Source organism: Humulus lupulus, chromosome 7, assembly GCF_963169125.1.
Source record: "Humulus lupulus chromosome 7, drHumLupu1.1, whole genome shotgun sequence".
Taxonomy (NCBI): domain Eukaryota; kingdom Viridiplantae; phylum Streptophyta; class Magnoliopsida; order Rosales; family Cannabaceae; genus Humulus; species Humulus lupulus.
The window spans coordinates 94,965,102-94,982,330 of NC_084799.1; the positions used below are offsets into that span (position 1 = coordinate 94,965,102).

Sequence of the window (17,229 nt, forward strand, 5' to 3'; positions counted from 1 at the left end):
AAGCCTACTCATGTTTGTCATTTGAACAAGACGATTTATGGTTTGAAACAAGCTCCAAGAGCGTGGAATGACAAGCTCAAACAGACTTTTTTAGTGGGGATTTCGAGCATCTAAATCTGATAACTGTCTGTTTGTCTATGGCTCGGGTAGTCACCGTGTTCTCCTTTTGGTATATGTAGATGATATTCTGTTGACGGGTCCTAACACTCCTCTTATGAAAAAACTCATTGCTGATCTAAATGCTTCCTTTTCTCTCAAAGATCTGGGTCCAGTACATCATTTTTTGGGAGTTGAAATTCATAGAAACAATGTAGGCATGTATCTGTCTCAGAGTAAGTATATTGCAGATTTATTGCTCAAACTTCAGCTGGAAGGAGCTATACCTTGCTCAAGTCCTACTTGTTCTACTCATCGCCTTTCTCTAAAGGATGGAGAACCATTTGGAGATATCACACTATATAGGAGTGTGCTTTGCAGTATCTTACTCTAACAAGACCTGATGTGGCGTTTATAATTAACAAATTAAGTCAATTTATTCATGCTCCAACTGTTACACATTGGGAAGCATGTAAGGGCCTCCTAAGGTACCTCAAAGGAACAATATTAGAGGGTATTCTTCTCGAATCAGCTCTTTCTTTGTCATTATATGGCTACAGTGATGCTGTCTGGGCAAGTTGTCTTGATGACCGTCGATCTACAGGTGGCTATGCTATCTTTTCAGGGGGTAGTTTGATCTCTTGGTCTACCAAGAAACAACAAGTAGTGGCACGATCGAGTACCGAGAGTGATTTCAGGGCATTGGCTAATGCTTCAGCTGAAATCAAGTGGCTTGTGTCTCTACTTACTGAATTACAAGTCTCACTTCATGAGCCTCCTATTTTGTGGGTTGATAACCAGGGAGCCGCAACCCTTGCAGCTAATCCAGTCTTTCATGCGCGTTGTAAGCATATAGAAATCAACTTGCATTTTGTGAAAGACCAGCTACTTGCTAGAGAACTTCAAGTCAGATATGTTCCTTCTATTGATCAAGTGGCTGATGTTTTAACTAAACATTTGCCTATTGATTGATTTACTTACCTCAAATCCAAACTGAAAGTGGTCTCAACACCCTTTCGTTTGAGGGGGGGTGATAACCAATATGGTTAAATGGGCTGTTATGTTACCTGTATTCAACTTTGTAATTAGCTTTCTGTTTAGGTGGTTATGGTTTAGGTAATCTGTTAGAATCAAGATTGTATTACTTGTATTTTTCTTGTGTTGTAATAGCTTGGATATAAATAAGAGTTATCTCAGTGCTCTCAGACTAACATTCTTCTTTGCAAACTATGTGTTATTTTTCTAAAACTCACTTCTCTGTATCTTGCAATTGTGAACTCATACACTATACAGCAGCCAGCTAAGTTGTCTAGTAATATTCAATCCTTGATCGTAATTCGATCGTAGCTAAAGAAGTGATCAACCAACTAGCCTTATGAATTTTTGTCTGGTTTAAGATTATTCTATAAATAAATATATAAAATGAACTAATCAGAGTAGTGATTTCCTACCATGAAGTGTGTCATTGTTATATTTGTCACATCGGTGTGTTCTGTACTTGCTTGAGAGGAAATTGCTTTACTTGAGGTTTCCCTACTATTAAATATTCATTTCTTTATTATGAAAATCATAAATACATACATACTTACATATATATATAGAACCTTCATCCGACAATAAAACGACTTGATCGATAGCGATTCAACTATTACCTTTGTCACCAAGGATTAACTGTTGAGAATGCTGCATGTGGAAAATGACACATTAAGTGTATCTTAATAAGAATTAATTAGTCATGCTGGATAAAATAACCTCAGATCTATCCTCTAGCCCATTTGGCTTTCTTTTTTTCTTATTGTAAGTTTTATTCTTGACAAAATTTTAGGTTTGACTTGGAAGGAATAGGGGTCAAAAGAATTTGATTGTCTTTGACACCACTCTAAGTTGTTCTAACAACTGATCCTATCTATTCAAATGAAACTATACGTTCAAATTGCACCTAATCAACTAAACCATCTACAAACATTTTCCTCACTTCTCTATATATACACCACTCTCTCTATTAGCTTTCATAAACATTCACAGTACTACTTGACCAGTACTACAAATTTCAAGTTCACCCACATCTCATAATATATCTAAAATCAACTACTAGTATTTTTCATCAAAAAGAGAGATATAGAAAAATGGGTGTTCCATATCTCAGAGTTTATAATCTTTTCTTTTTCATCACTATTTTCGCCATTTCTAAACATGCATTTGTAGGCATCAATACAAGGCACTATACGTTTGATGTATGTCCCAAAACTTGAATACTTGTTTCTTATTAATTAATTCTCCTTCTTCTTTGTTTAATAATATATAGGTTTGATTATTGTTGTGAATTTGTAGATCAAATTGCAAAATGTGACCAGACTTTGCCACACAAAAAGCATTGTATCAGTAAATGGACAGTTTCCTGGTCCTCGTATTGTAGCAAGAGACGGTAATCGTCTACTTATTAAAGTGGTCAACAATGTCCCAAACAACATCTCCATTCACTGGTAATTGGAAAAGTTCACGTTTATATATAATTATATATAGGATTATAGAGCATTTTCTCAATATTAGTACTAATAAAACATGCATCAATTACTTTATCTATTTCTTTGTGATAGGCATGGTATTAGGCAGCTACGAACAGGCTGGGCTGATGGGCCTGCATATGTGACTCAATGTCCAATACAAACAGGCCAGAGCTATGTGTACAATTACACCATTGTAGGCCAGAGAGGCACACTTTTCTGGCATGCCCACATATCATGGCTAAGAGCTACTGTGTATGGTCCCATAATCATTCTTCCTAAGCGTGGCATCCTTTACCCGTTTCCTAAGCCTTACAAACAAGTTCCCATGATCTTTGGTAATCAACACAAAACATAATTATAAATATTATTTATTTAGTTCTATATATATATTCTCTTTTCAATATTCAAGTGAACCTGCTATAATAACATAACTACTTAATTATTATACAGGTGAGTGGTGGAATGCTGATCCTGAGGCAGTCATTAGCCAGGCCTTGCAAACTGGTGGAGGCCCAAATGTATCAGATACCTATACCATAAATGGGCTCCCAGGCCCATTGTATAATTGCTCAGCTAAAGGTACATATATTGTCTGCATCTAGATAACCATACATGTACTATAAAATTTAACTAAAAGAACGTACGTGAAGGTACTTGACTTTGAATAATTGAGTGTTTGTATTATAGATACATTCAAGTTGAAGGTGAAGCCGGGAAAGACTTATCTTCTCCGTTTGATTAACGCTGCACTTAATGATGAACTGTTTTTCAGCATTGCAAACCACACTCTAAAAGTGGTTGATGTTGTTTATGTTAAACCTTTTGAAACCAATACCATTCTCATAGCCCCTAGACAAACCACTAATCTTCTTTTAAGCACCAAATCTCATTTCCCAAATGCCAAATTCCTCATGCTAGCCCGACCATGTGTCACAGGTCTTGGCACCTTTGACAACTCTACTGCTGCAGGAATTCTTGAATATGAAAACACCCACTCCACTCGCTCAATGAAGAAACTTAAACTCCTCTAACTAGAGTTGCCTGCTCTAAACGACACTTCATTTGCAACCAAATTTTCCAACAAACTCCGTAGCTTGGCCAGCCCTCAATTCCCGGCTAGGCTAATGTTCCTCAAAAGGTTGACAAACATTTTTTCTTCACAGTTGGGCTTGGAACAAATCCATGCCAAGGTAACAAAACATGTCAAGGACCTAATGGGACAATGTTTGCAGCCTCAATTAACAATGTTTCTTTTGTACTCCCAAACAATACTGCCCTCCTGCAAGCCCATTTTTCTGGTCAATCAAAAAGGGTTTACAGTCCTTACTTCCCAAGTAGCCCTATCATTCCATTTAATTATACAGGAAATCCACCAAACAACACAATGGTGGGAAATGGAACAAAGGTAGTGGTTCTTCCATTCAACACAAGTGTGGAGTTAGTGATGCAAGATACAAGCATCCTTGGTGCTGAAAGCCATCCTCTCCATCTCCATGGATTTAACTTCTTTGTGGTTGGACAAGGCTTTGGCAATTTCAATCCAAATAAGGACCCTGCACACTTCAATCTAGTTGACCCTGTAGAAAGAAACATTGTTGGTGTTCCTTCTGGAGGATGGGTTGCTATAAGATTTTTAGCAGATAATCCAGGTCTGGATTTTAATGTCATGATTGAGATGTAGCTATGTTGTTGATTATTATTCTCTACAGTTTAATGATTTTAACATTTTGCACATGTTGGCAGGTATGTGGTTTATGCATTGTCACTTGGAGATACATACAAGTTGGGGGTTGAAGATGGCTTGGTTAGTCTTAGATGGAAAGTTACCCAATCAAAAGTTGCTTCCTCCACCGTCTGATCTTCCCAAATGCTAATTTCTATTAATGACCTACTACAAAATGTTTTCTAATTATAAGCTATTTCGAGTAACTTTGTGATTGCTCTATTTTTATTGTTTGCATTTTTTCGGCTTTGGTATGAGAAGAGTTCTAGTTCAATAATTATAATAATGAGTTGAGGGACATTTGAGGAAAAGAAATAAGATATAACATTTTTTTTCTTTCTTTTTAAGATTGAAATAATTAATGCAGAAGGTTCATTAACACTATATGCAAATTTATTGTAAACTTCCAATTAGTTCTAGTTTGATTTCTCATGTACACAAATATTTTTCTTTACTAAGCATGTCTCTAAATTCTCGGTTTCAATTTCAACTCATACAAATAAATAATTCGGATGGATGACAGTAGGTATATCAATTTGTCTACCCTAAACCCTACTTAAAAACATATACCATCATTCTACTTCATTACCTTATAATTTAACTATTGCAATAGTCCTTTCAAAAGATTATATATGGTAACAAGTAATGATTAATTATAGTTTATATTTACAAGATAATTGGTTATTTTAAGCATACAAGATAATTGGATTAAGTGATTAGAAGTAGGTTAATATTTACAGTAAAACCTCGAATACTTTATATAAGAATAACATTTATTTTATTATAAAAAAAAAATTGGTCTCTATTTGGGCCAATTATAAATAAGAATAACCTCTAAAATGTAATTAGTTATACATTTTTGAAGTCTCACATTAAGAAAGTATACATTTATATAGTAATAATTATCTATACAATCAAATAAATATATATTATATCATTTATTTGTACTTAAAGGATAAAATTAAAGATTTATTCCACATTTGAATTGCTTGAATTACTTTTAAATATATAATAGTTATTAGGGAGTTTTTATTGTTATTGTTGTTAAAGTTGATACTTTTAAATGTTTGGAAATCATTTTGTACTAATACCTCTATTTAGTTATAACCTCTCCATTAGAATATAATTAGTTTGGTTTCAAAGTTATTCTTATATAGAGGTTTTACTGTACTTGTATTGCTAAGATTAATTACACATCATAGTGTGGTGTGCAAATTAAGAGTGTATCTATTATTACTCTTATAATATATATATACATACATATTGTACTAGGTAGAAGCAACGTACAAAACACATTTGTTTAGTTTTAAAATTGTAAACATTGTCTATAATTTCAATAAAAGTTGATTCGTTGTTTTTAAATATATATACATAATATAATGAATTATAGTTCTATAGTATATATAAATATTTATATCAATAATCTCTACATATATGACATCTAAACACAACGTTGATATAGATACATATATTTACATTGCTACATGACATATATAAAATACAATAATATTTAAAAAGAAATTAATAATAGAAATAAATAGTGTAGACAGTATCATGCATCAACTATTTTTAGTTTCTAATGTATCTCACAATGTATTTTAGTGAATTTGATCAAGAAAAAGAGCTCCAATCACTTGATAAAAAACAAACTATCACACAAATTTATAATATAAAAAAAATGATGTTTGCCTTTATTATTTTTAAATAAATATGATTTAATTATTTAAATTATCATAAAATATCTTTAAAATATCTTTTTTTTTAATTTATTTATTTTTGTTTAGATTTATGTTTGTTCAACTTTTTGAATTTGACAGTAATAACAAAATATTATATATTATATATTTAATATAATATTAAGTTTAAGTTTTAAGTTTAATTAAATTTTATTTAAGTTATAAAATATATAGTTTTATTATTTTTAAGTAATTATCATTGTAAAGTATCTCAAAAATATTCTATTTTAATTTGTTTAATTATTTATTTATTCAATTTTATTTAAGTTTAAATCATGTTTACAATCTAAAGTTAAATATAAAAATATTATGTTAAATATAAAAATATTCCGTTAAAGTTAACCGAAAAAAAATAAAGAATCGTTAAAATCAAAAATTTTCGTTATTTACACATTTTTTTATATAGAAGAGATATATCTTTATTTAAAATTATTATTGTGTTTATATTTGTGATTATCACCCTTATTGTTTTTTTTTTTTTTTGGCGCACATTGACATTTGAATAAATATTTCAAATTTATATACATTCTTTTATTAGACCATTTTTTTTTATATATTTTTAAATTATAATATAATTACTTTGCATTTGGGTGTTTTGTAAATTGTTTCTATAAATGTTTCTTGCAAAATTCTTCTGTTATTGTTTTTTCCACTTCTTCTCCACTGTTGTCGCGCACTTAAGATATCATGCCACATCCGTATGTCCCCACCCATTCATTAGGGCTGTTTTGACATCACTAATTCTAATCAAAATGACAAAAATCACTCATTTACGACCAGATATATTTTCTTTAGTGACTCCATTTTTATGTAAAGATGAGTGCTGAAAAAAAAATTGCACTATTTTTTAGACTCTCTTTCATCCAATGTTTAGACTCTCTTTCATCCAATGCATGATCTGTAGATACTATTCAATTTTTTATATTTTAATATTTTCTTAAATCATTAGTAAAATTCAAATGTCATTGATTTAAAAGAATACAAAATAAAATAATTATAAAATGTACTTAGCTATTGTATAATAATAATAGTGAAAATTAGAACTAATTAACCATATTGAAACTCGCCAATTTACTGTTAATTTACAGCATAAATTATATTATTTCAATATGCTAAAGCTAGACTCAAGATTAACTTGTAGATATCGTATCAATGTGCTAAAGCTATGTTTGGAGAAGAAAAAAAAAGAATTTGCATTATTTACGAACGCGGAACTATATAGATATCCACCTGTGTCAACAAAAGCGTTGGGGCTCAAAATGAGATCAACTTGTAATCTACATTTTCAAGCTACAAATAGAATCAATATACACTATGCAAGTAAATGCAACTTCAATAAAATCTGTTGGTTGCTTGATCACACTTGCACGCCATGGAATGAGAATGATATCATGTCAACACCAGGCTGCACATCTGGGTCTGCAAGAAAATTAAATACATAATTAACACTATCTTAAACAAAACACAACCAGAATAAATGACAATTAAAACTTGAGTAAAAATATTGTTATACAAAATTCAGCACATACTCATAGTGACTGAGACTAAAACGTCGGCACTCAGATTCTTTATTTCGTAAGAATAGAATGATGAAAATAGAAATATTTGATTAATGGTAACAAACCCAAGGATATTGAATAGAGAGGAAGGAAGTACGTGCGGGTTGGTCTTAAAACAAAAAAATACACTATGTCATCTAACATGGTCAGTACTCAGTATGTAACAATTTACTCCATAAAACAAAATGACAACTAAAACAGATTAATTAGAACATAACTAGCGAAAGGCTTTATAAACTATGCAACATCATGTACAGTAGTAAATCCATCCTTTTGGGGAAAGTAAACATCTAAACATGTACTAAGGCAGGATGAAGAACTCATTTAGGGGTAAAGCATTATGCTATTGAAGCTACCTGAAGGACTCCTTGAAATAAGCCTACATTAAAACTCCAACTGGTCTTTCTCTCCCAAAGGTTTCGTCATCAAAATCTTCATTTGTTGAATTTTCCTGACACAGTAATTTATTTTCCCGCATAGGATTTAGGTCAAGAGCATCCCAAACAATTGGATGGCCATCACGCATGTCACCCTGTTCAGACCCTTGATTGGGATCAATGTTATCATCCCCATTATGTCTTGCATCATCAAATCCAAGTTCTGTTCCTTTATCATCAACGCTCAATGGCTCTGCATTGAGATCAGAACACAGATCATATCCACCAATTTGATCTGCAGTCCCAGAGAAAGCCACAGTTACCGTTCCTTGGTCAGCCTGCTCTGCAGCATCTTTTTTCTGCCTTTTCCATTTCTTTGTAGATGAAGTACCATCATCCTCAAAATCTTCTTCTTCTCTTTCTCTATGTAAATAAACCCATAATTTCCTTTCCCCATCAAATTGTACACAAGGATCACGTTCATAATGCAATCGGTCAAGGGCTCCACTAACAACTTGATTAACTTGGCTATCAGAAACATCTTCAACAATGTATTGAGAATCTCTTATCAAGGTACAAACATCTGCTCTTGTGCCAATACTTCCAGGCAATCTAGCTGCAGCATCTCTAACAAGACAAAGAATAGTAACATGTGGGGGTCGATCACGCTTCAACATAAAGTGATCTCGGGCTTTTGAAGTTGGCTTGCCACCGCACCTTCTTAAGGGAGCAACAATTGATTTCTTACCATCAGCAGCTGTATAAGAGAAAGCCCTATCGGGAATTGAATACCTAAGAATTTCCTCCTTGCGAAAGTAAGCCCTCACTTCTTCAGTACTAGGACTAATGGTATTAAGACTCTTTTGAGCTCTTAGGTCCCTGAACCTTTCTTTCTCATCCAGATTCAGCTGCATCAAAGACAACGGTGGTGCAGGAAGGCTTCCTATTTGTTGAAGAGTCTCTTGGCCACTTTTTAACCAATTAGCAAATGAATCAACCAACTTGACAAGCATTTTGTGAGGAAGGGACCAAGCGTCAGGAGATGTGACCTCCTCTATTGTCTCATGATCTGACGAGCTATGAGAAACAGGACCAAGCCATGACCAACTTTTGGTAGACTTTTCATAGACTGCCAGTGTCTTCCAACCTTTTGCTCCTAATGGTGCAGTTTTTGAGGAAAATATCTTGAGAACTCCTCTCACCAGGTCTTGAAGTGGCTCTTGAGTCTCAAGAATGCAAGGATCCCCAGGGTTTGATCTCACACGGTTTACAATTTCCTGAACAGTTAGAGAAGGTACATTAACTTCCCCAGCCTGCTCTGTGTTATTGGCATCTGCCTTCTCTCGAGAATGAACCCCACTCACACCATCATCCTTCTTATTCTGCTCTTCAACAGATTTGCCAACCTCTAAAGTATCTTCTGGAAGTGGAGTTATCATTGCTAAGCGAACTGCAGAAAGAAGATGTATAATAGAAAATGAGAAGCCTGTGAGAACAGTAGGTGTGATTAAAGTAAATGCCTTTTTCTGTGGCTTAATCTCCAGCTCCATATCTGTAGTACCCATTTCTGAAATGGGTGGTTCAGAAGGTTCCATATCTGAGCCACCAGCATCAGCCTCAACTTTCCTCTTCGCCTTCTTCTTTGAAGAAATGGAATCATCAATAAGATGTTGATGGTCAGATATCAGGTCATTGTCTTCATCCCCCTTATACATGTCTGTTACATCAACCTTCCCTTTCCGTTTCTTTGTCATCACACTGCACCCCTGTAGTGAGGCCTCAGATTTTTCACAATGATCAGCCACATATGCTTCAGTGTTCAGACTTTTCTTCCCAAATCTACCTTGTCTCTTACCTTCCGCTGACAATCGTCCTTGTCGGAGTGAACCATCCTCATCATCAACCATATACTCACGAATGCGATGTGATTGGTCACGGGTAATTCCCCTTTTTTGTTTCCCATCAACAGGATGGTTCTTTTGTGACTTCTCACCAGGCTCCCCTGACAGTGGGCCATTCTTGACTAAATTGTAAATATGATCATTATCATCATCAGCGAATTTACCCAAACCGAAGGCATAGTTATCTTCTTCCATAACTCTGGCAGATGATTCACGCAAGGGACTACTATCTCGCATCTTGCCCTTCTGTTTTGCTTTTGAAGAGTATTTTTCTACACCGTGGAGATGTCCCTGTTCCAGAAAACTACCAACCTTCTTAGAGTGTGTAGTTCCATCAAGGGACTGTATATCTGCTGTCGTATCTTTCTTGAAAAGTTTGGCCTTTTTACCACCTTTCACAAACTTTGACAAAGAAGACCGGGAAGCTTCCCCAACACCAGTGGGATAAGCTATCTTGCTTCTCAGCAAAGGGTTGCTATCCTCATCATCGTAGGATTGATCCGTTGAGTCAGATTCCGTCTCTTCATTTCTATTAAACAATTTATTACCTCTATTTACTGCTGGGTCAGGTCCTCCATTCTGTCCCCTGGTCTTCTCTTCAAATGGCTTTGCTCTATATTCAGAAGGTAAAAATCTATCATTTAATTGTGGTGGGGAATCCCTATGAGACTTGTACTTAAGATCGGGCGAATTTTCCCCCATCTTCCGTTTCTTGCTCCTAACACTCCAATCATCAGATCTGAAGGGTGAATCTACAGAGAAAGCATCCTCTTGACCCCTATTATTCCAGAATGATTCAATTTGGTCTGATGAGTCAACTCGATTTCCTTTCACAAGTTGTTGCGGAAGTCTGCCTTTAAAATACTTCAACTGATCCCCAACTGCATATTGCTGAACATATTCAGGATACTTACCCTTTTTTGGAAAATCATAGGGACCTCGAACATTGGAAGGCTTAGTGGCAAAGAGGTTTGCCTCTGAGAAAGCATTTGCATTCTTTTTCCTACCATAGGAATGTATATCAGTCTTTGATGACAGTGGCAAACCAATCAAACTTTGAGAGCCCAATTCATCACCTCTATGAAGATCATGCTTTCTCCCTAGTTTAAGAATTCCAGACTTGTCCATAATACGATTTCGGTGGTCACCAAATCCATATGTATCTTCAGCATCATCACTGCCTCTCAGTTGGTCTCTTAATCTGTGGGTTGCCCCTGGTTCATACCCTAATGCTTTATTCTGCCGAGGAAGCGCTACTGCTGAACTGTATGGTCCAGAGTTCATATCCAAACCATGGTAAACAGGAGTAATGCGCCCCCCTAGCCCCTTCGCTGTAGAATTTTTGGACCCACTCAACTTGAGCATACCTTTCGGATTCTGCTTCCCATAATTTGTTGATTCCAAAGCCAACGCCCGTCGTCGTAGAGGAATATCCAGATTTGGACTACCACCATAAGCAGACTGACGTCCCATTTTCTGTGAAATCTTCTTATCCTTAATCCTGCTGTTTTGCAAGCCTTCATTTGACTCTCTTTCTGATGAGGCAGTCTCCAAATCTTCCATCTTCTCATGCATCAAACTCTTCTGGCTTTTCATGATGTTCAAAACTCGAAGCCTCTCCTCAATACTGTATCCTCCATAATTTAGCCAAGCATCCCTTGTCTGACAAAAATTACTCACCATATTGTTCTGATGCTTCCTCAAAAGATGGTAGTGCTGTCGCTTCTGAAAAAAATTCCACCCCTCGCGATAAAGGGCGACTCTAGGCTCACACAAACCTCCCTTCAGCATATCAAACAACTTTTTAACAGGACTCCCAAAATGAAAATTGGAACCCGTAAAGAGCTCTTTCAAAGTAAGCATATAAGTCTCTTGATCCATGTCAGGCAGAAATTTAGTTAGACCAAGTCGTTCCTCGTCACCCAAGCACTCATTCCACACATCAACTGACAATATATCTTCAAGACCCTGAAGATCATAAAGCTCAAACGGAATGCTACAAGTCTGATTCCCGACTTGACAAAACTCTACACCAGTTTCCCCCAATTCCAGCAAATCAAAGTCATCAGACCCAGCCCCAGAATCAGCATCGTCAAATTCATCATCATCATCAGATTCAACGGCGGAGCTCCGTCGTTGAAGCTCATCATCATCACTCGACATACTCTTCCTACTACCGGGAGAAAACTCCGAATCAAACCTCGAGACCTTAAAGTTGTTTTTCTCAATCGCCATGTATCATAATATTAATAGCAACAAGAAACAAAAACAAAAATTCCTCCAACTCGCCAAATTTCCAAACTTGCCAACCCGTTACAGAAAAATCCGAATCCCAGCCCTAATTAATTATACACAGCACAACACAAAAACCGAACTCAAAATCCACAAAAACAACCGTGGTATTGCCCAAATCAATACACTAACAATTCGAAACAATAAATAAAAATAAAAATACCCAAACAATATTGGAATTTGAGAGAAAATTACCTCATTCTAACGAAACAAGATGAGTGCTTAAATGGCGAAATCACCGAGCGAAGAAGATATCAAAGACAACAAAGTATACCGAGGAACGAGAATTTGGAAGGCCCTGAGAGAGAAAATAAAAAATTGAATAGGCCAAGATTATTCTTTGAAACCCTAGAGCAAAGAACGAGGAGGGTTGTTATATATATAGTTATAGTTATATAAATGTGTGTGTGTATTTATATGAGAAAAGTTGTATGTGTGTGGGGGAGAGCAGGTCGCAGGATGGTGAAGAAGACGATGGTGACGTGGAAATAGTTGGGCCGTCCGATTAAGCGATGCAGAAGATGAAAGGTAAAAAGACGAAAAAGGGCAGAGATAGTTCTGAAGGAAAGAGAAGAAGCGTGTGCGCAGAGGAGAGAAAGAGCTAGAGAGAGAAGTAGGGAGAAAAAGGTTTGGGGTTAGTGAGAGAAAGAGAACGACAGAGAAGACGACTCAGTGAGTGACGAACCGAGTGAGTGACGAACCGAGTGAATGACCGTCGTGACTCGCGAGTCGTCAGGGTCTGGCTGGGCCAGCCCAGAACTTTTGGAAAATCCCGGCGGCCCGTCTGATCTGACCCATATTTGCCACCTGGTTGTTCTACCAAAAACATCTAATAAATAATAGAGAAATTATAGTAAATAATAAATTGCCGTAAAAAAACATCTAATAATTCCACCTCTTTGTCCATTTATTTATGAGAAGTTTATTTAAATATGAGAAAAATATATATAGTTTCTAAATTTATGGGAAAAAAAATAATTGTACAAAATATAGTAAGTTTTGAAAAAAAAGTTTAAAATATGGTAAATAAATTACCATAAACTTAATTATCTTATTTTCTCTTCTCTCCTCACGATCTCTCTCTCTTCTCATTTCTTTCTTTCTCTTCCCCAATTCAATGGTCATTTCAGATTTCTTCCGGCGATCCTACCTCCGCTGCTGCCTCCGACGACGACGACGAACTGATTTTCTTCTTCTTCTTCTTCTTCTTCTTCTTCTTCTTCTTTCTTTCTTTCTTCTTTTTCTTCGTCTTCTTTCTTTCTTCTTCTTCTTCTTATTTGGTCTTTCTTATTCTTCTTTTTCTTTCTTCAAATCTAGTTTTCTTCTTTTTCACATCTGATTTTGAACTTCATATTTGATTTTTCTGGGTTTTTTTTTTCTAAATCTATTTAAGTAACCAGGTACTTACTTCATATTTAAGTAACCAGGTACTTGACTTCATATTTGATTTGATTTGATTTTTCTCTTCCCCAATTCAATGGTCATCTCAGATTTCTTCCGGCGATCCTACCTCCGCTGCTGCCTCCGACGACGACGACGAACTGATTTTCTTCTTCTTCTTCTTCTTCTTCTTCTTCTTCTTCTTTCTTTCTTTCTTCTTTTTCTTCGTCTTCTTTCTTTCTTCTTCTTCTTCTTATTTGGTCTTTCTTATTCTTCTTTTTCTTTCTTCAAATCTAGTTTTCTTCTTTTTCACATCTGATTTTGAACTTCATATTTGATTTTTCTGGGTTTTTTTTTTCTAAATCTATTTAAGTAACCAGGTACTTACTTCATATTTAAGTAACCAGGTACTTGACTTCATATTTGATTTGATTTAAGAAATGTACTTACGAAAAGTTGACTGCTATTATTTAGTGTAGACTAAGGTAGTATAAGAAGCTAGGTAGTTGAATATTTTAGGGTACTTTTAACATATGAAAGCTTAGGTTAGCTAATTAGTTTTTTTGGTTGAAAATGGCAAAAGTTGTCAAAAGGTTCTTCTCTGTGATGTTTAGATCAATAGGTTTAGCAGCCAAACATTCATCAAATAAGGTTCTAACATAAATATTTATGTGTTTATTAATTATTTAAAGAAATAGAACTAGAACGTTTGCTCAAAAAATGTATCGATAGGTTTACAAAATTTATTCAGAATACAAGTACAAGAAATAAAAAAACAAGCAAACAAAACTTTTGATTTTTCTGGGTTTTTTTTCTTCCAAATTTGTTTAAGTAACCCGGTACCATGACGCCTGAATCATTTTATTCATATCAGATTTTTTTTAGACCTAGGTGTAACCAGTTACAGTAACGATTAATTTAGATTTTTTTTGTTTAGATTTAATTTTGTTTTCACACCTGACTAAGTAACCAGGTACCATAGCAATTGGTTATTTTTTTTCAAACCTCGCTGTAACTAGTTACGATTATCAATTTAGATTTTTTTAGTAATGTGGCAGTAACCGGTTACTACTACCAATTTTAACTGTCATGACAAGTACTCGAGTGAATTGTAACTGGTTACTGACAGATTTGGAAGAAAAAAAAAACAGATCAGAATACATCCAGTAAAGAAAACGAAGAAGAAAGTAACTGGTTACCCCTATTAAAATAACTAATTGATAACTGATTAAGGCCAAGGTTGGCATCATTGAAGCTTGCTGTCTTTGAGTCTCTTCTTCCAACCTTAACTTCCCAATCAGGTCCCCCAAGCTACAAATCAAAGAGAAAAACACATAAATAAATACGAACTTTCGAAACGACAAAATGTGTGCTACGTTTTGAGTATGTAATAGTAGAATAACTAAAAGCTTACAATTACGACAGAGTCACAGGCAGCAATGGTTAAGATATTAGCACAGGAAACGACGCCAGGGCACACTTCCTCAACCTTGGCCTTAACCTTATCCACAACCCCAAAACCCCTGACAGAGTTGTTATTGGGGGCTGTTGTTTAAACATATTCATGTTTTGTTACTGATAACTTTACAAAATAGAGTTATTTTCCCACATTTTTTTATGCTAATTGTTGCTTAGTCTTTGAGTTTTTAAGTAACTTATTAAGTTTTTTAAGTAATTATGAATTTATTAGTCTTATTGTAATTTTTTTAGATTTTTATATGTTTTTATAGTTATTTTATTATACTATGTGGTAGTTTAATTATTTAAAATTAGTGTAGTTAAGTTAGAAAAAAATGCACTTTTGTTGATATTTAATGTTAAATTAAATTAAGTTTTAATTAATATTTTCAATTAATTAATATGATTTATTTTATAATTGAAAATATTTAATTATGATTTAATTTATATTTGTAGAGAATTTGTTGCATTTTTACTATTGAAAAGAAATAAAAATGAAGGAAATGTGGCATTTTCAAGGAAAAAAAAAAGAAAAAATGGCATTTTTCTATGTGTCTTGCTGAAGCCCCTGCTGTGTGGGCACGCCTGCCCTATGCTCCTTCAGGCCCGAAATCTCCCAACAGCTTCTCCAGCCACACGAGCCCAGGCCCAATCCGAAACACCTCCAGCTGCCCAGGCGAACCACCCCAGCCTTCAGCCATCACTACAACAATTATGCCCATATATTACATTAAAATATAGCATATTTTAATAAGTGTTATTGTCGCATGGTAATAGAAAAAGACACGGAAAATGGGCGGTAAATGAAATACACAGGCGTCAAATGAAACACAAAAGCAATCTCTAAGGTTGAATCCCTAATTACTCTACACGCCTCCTCTGTTTCTCTCTCACACTCAGTAACTCTCTCTCTCTCTCTCACTCGTTCAATCTTTCTTTCTTTCTCTCTGTTTGTTGCAGGTGTGTAACAAGGTGATGGGGCCTGCGGCTTGGGTCGTGTGACAGGGAGGCTCGACTCTTGGGTCTACGGCGTGGCTCGACTCGTGGGTCTACCACGGTCTTGTACCAGCTATCTGTTGTCTCTACAATCTGTTCCTGTTGTTCGCTGTCTTCCTCCGTCTCATCTACTACAACTTCCCTCCCCATGTTTTGCCGACTCCGACGGAGATTGACTTGCAGAGCAATGGTCCAGCAGGCTGTACAGGGAGGAGCTCCAGCTGCTTACGCCCAAGAAATGGAGAGGCTAACCGCTAAAGAATCCCTTCTTCTTGCTGTGAGTCTCAAGTTTTAAGAATTTGTGTATTGTAGTTGATAAGACCTAGCATTTGAGCTTTGAATTTGGGATTATTTATTTATTCAGTTTAAGGATTCTGGGGGTTTTTCCAAGCTTCAATTTTTATGGGATTTTTACTTGTTCAAGCTAATCAGGTCGCCATTCTTGGAGGGTCGGTGGGATTTTTTTCAGGGCTGATGTCTTCCACGCAGTAGTTGAGGTGAGTCTTTCTTTGATTTAGAAAGCGATTTTTTCATTCTTTGTTTCAATTTGAAAATTTATTTGAACAGCTGATATTCCTTTTATACAGTATCTTTTATTTTCTGTCTTGATTTGATGCCCACGAATACTTTTAAAGCGTTCAAAGTCTTGGAGAAAGTAGTCTAGAATAACTTGGGCTTCACTAAAACAAGATTACTTCAGACAATTTTGATAAGAGTTAACAGTTTCATTCTTGGTTATTGACGATTCCACTGACCGAAGTCTATAGTTGCCTCGATAAATTGCCCCAGGTCTATCCACACATCATAGTCTTCTTCTCCAGAGTCAAGTTTATATTATGTGGTCATACTAGAATTTTCTGTTGAAATTTCACCGTACTCCATTGTCGTCAGCATGCCAAGCGTCTTTAGAGCTACAATTATGTATCTCTGCAAAATTATGCATTAGCTGCAACACTGATTATAGAATCCATTTAATAACATATGCTATTATCTTTAAACGATCTGAAACCATGTCCACAAGCACAAAACTGGGTTCATTGCATTCATACAAAGAGGCATTGATTTCCTTTTGTTTCTAGCTTAACTCGGTCAACCCGTTTAGAAGAAGGGTCGGTGGTGCTAGAGTTAGCATAATTTGACTTTAAGAATGGTTAGTGAAACATTGAAAAGGGCGGTAACAATATAATAATCATAATCATCTGAT

At 35.2% G+C, this 17,229-nt stretch overlaps 1 protein-coding gene and 1 pseudogene across 1 annotated transcript; one reads left to right on the forward strand and one right to left on the reverse strand.

Moving 5' to 3' along the window:
* Positions 1 to 1,146: 1,146 nt before the first annotated feature.
* Positions 1,147 to 4,640, forward strand: LOC133791987 (laccase-17-like; annotated as a pseudogene).
* Positions 4,641 to 7,241: 2,601 nt separating this feature from the next.
* Positions 7,242 to 12,990, reverse strand: LOC133788469 (uncharacterized). Its single transcript, XM_062225962.1, has 3 exons — positions 12,387 to 12,990; positions 7,978 to 12,237; positions 7,242 to 7,481 (listed from the first exon to the last, which is right to left on the reverse strand). Exon 2 carries the CDS (start codon positions 12,132 to 12,134, stop codon positions 8,001 to 8,003), a length of 4,134 nt encoding a protein of 1,377 aa, XP_062081946.1. The 5' UTR covers positions 12,135 to 12,237; positions 12,387 to 12,990; the 3' UTR covers positions 7,242 to 7,481; positions 7,978 to 8,000.
* Positions 12,991 to 17,229: the final 4,239 nt, after the last annotated feature.

Bases quoted from the DNA above. Each gene is read 5' to 3' on its own strand.
- LOC133788469 (XM_062225962.1), bottom strand. From the start codon at position 12,134: ATGGCGATTGAGAAAAACAACTTTAAGGTCTCGAGGTTTGATTCGGAG.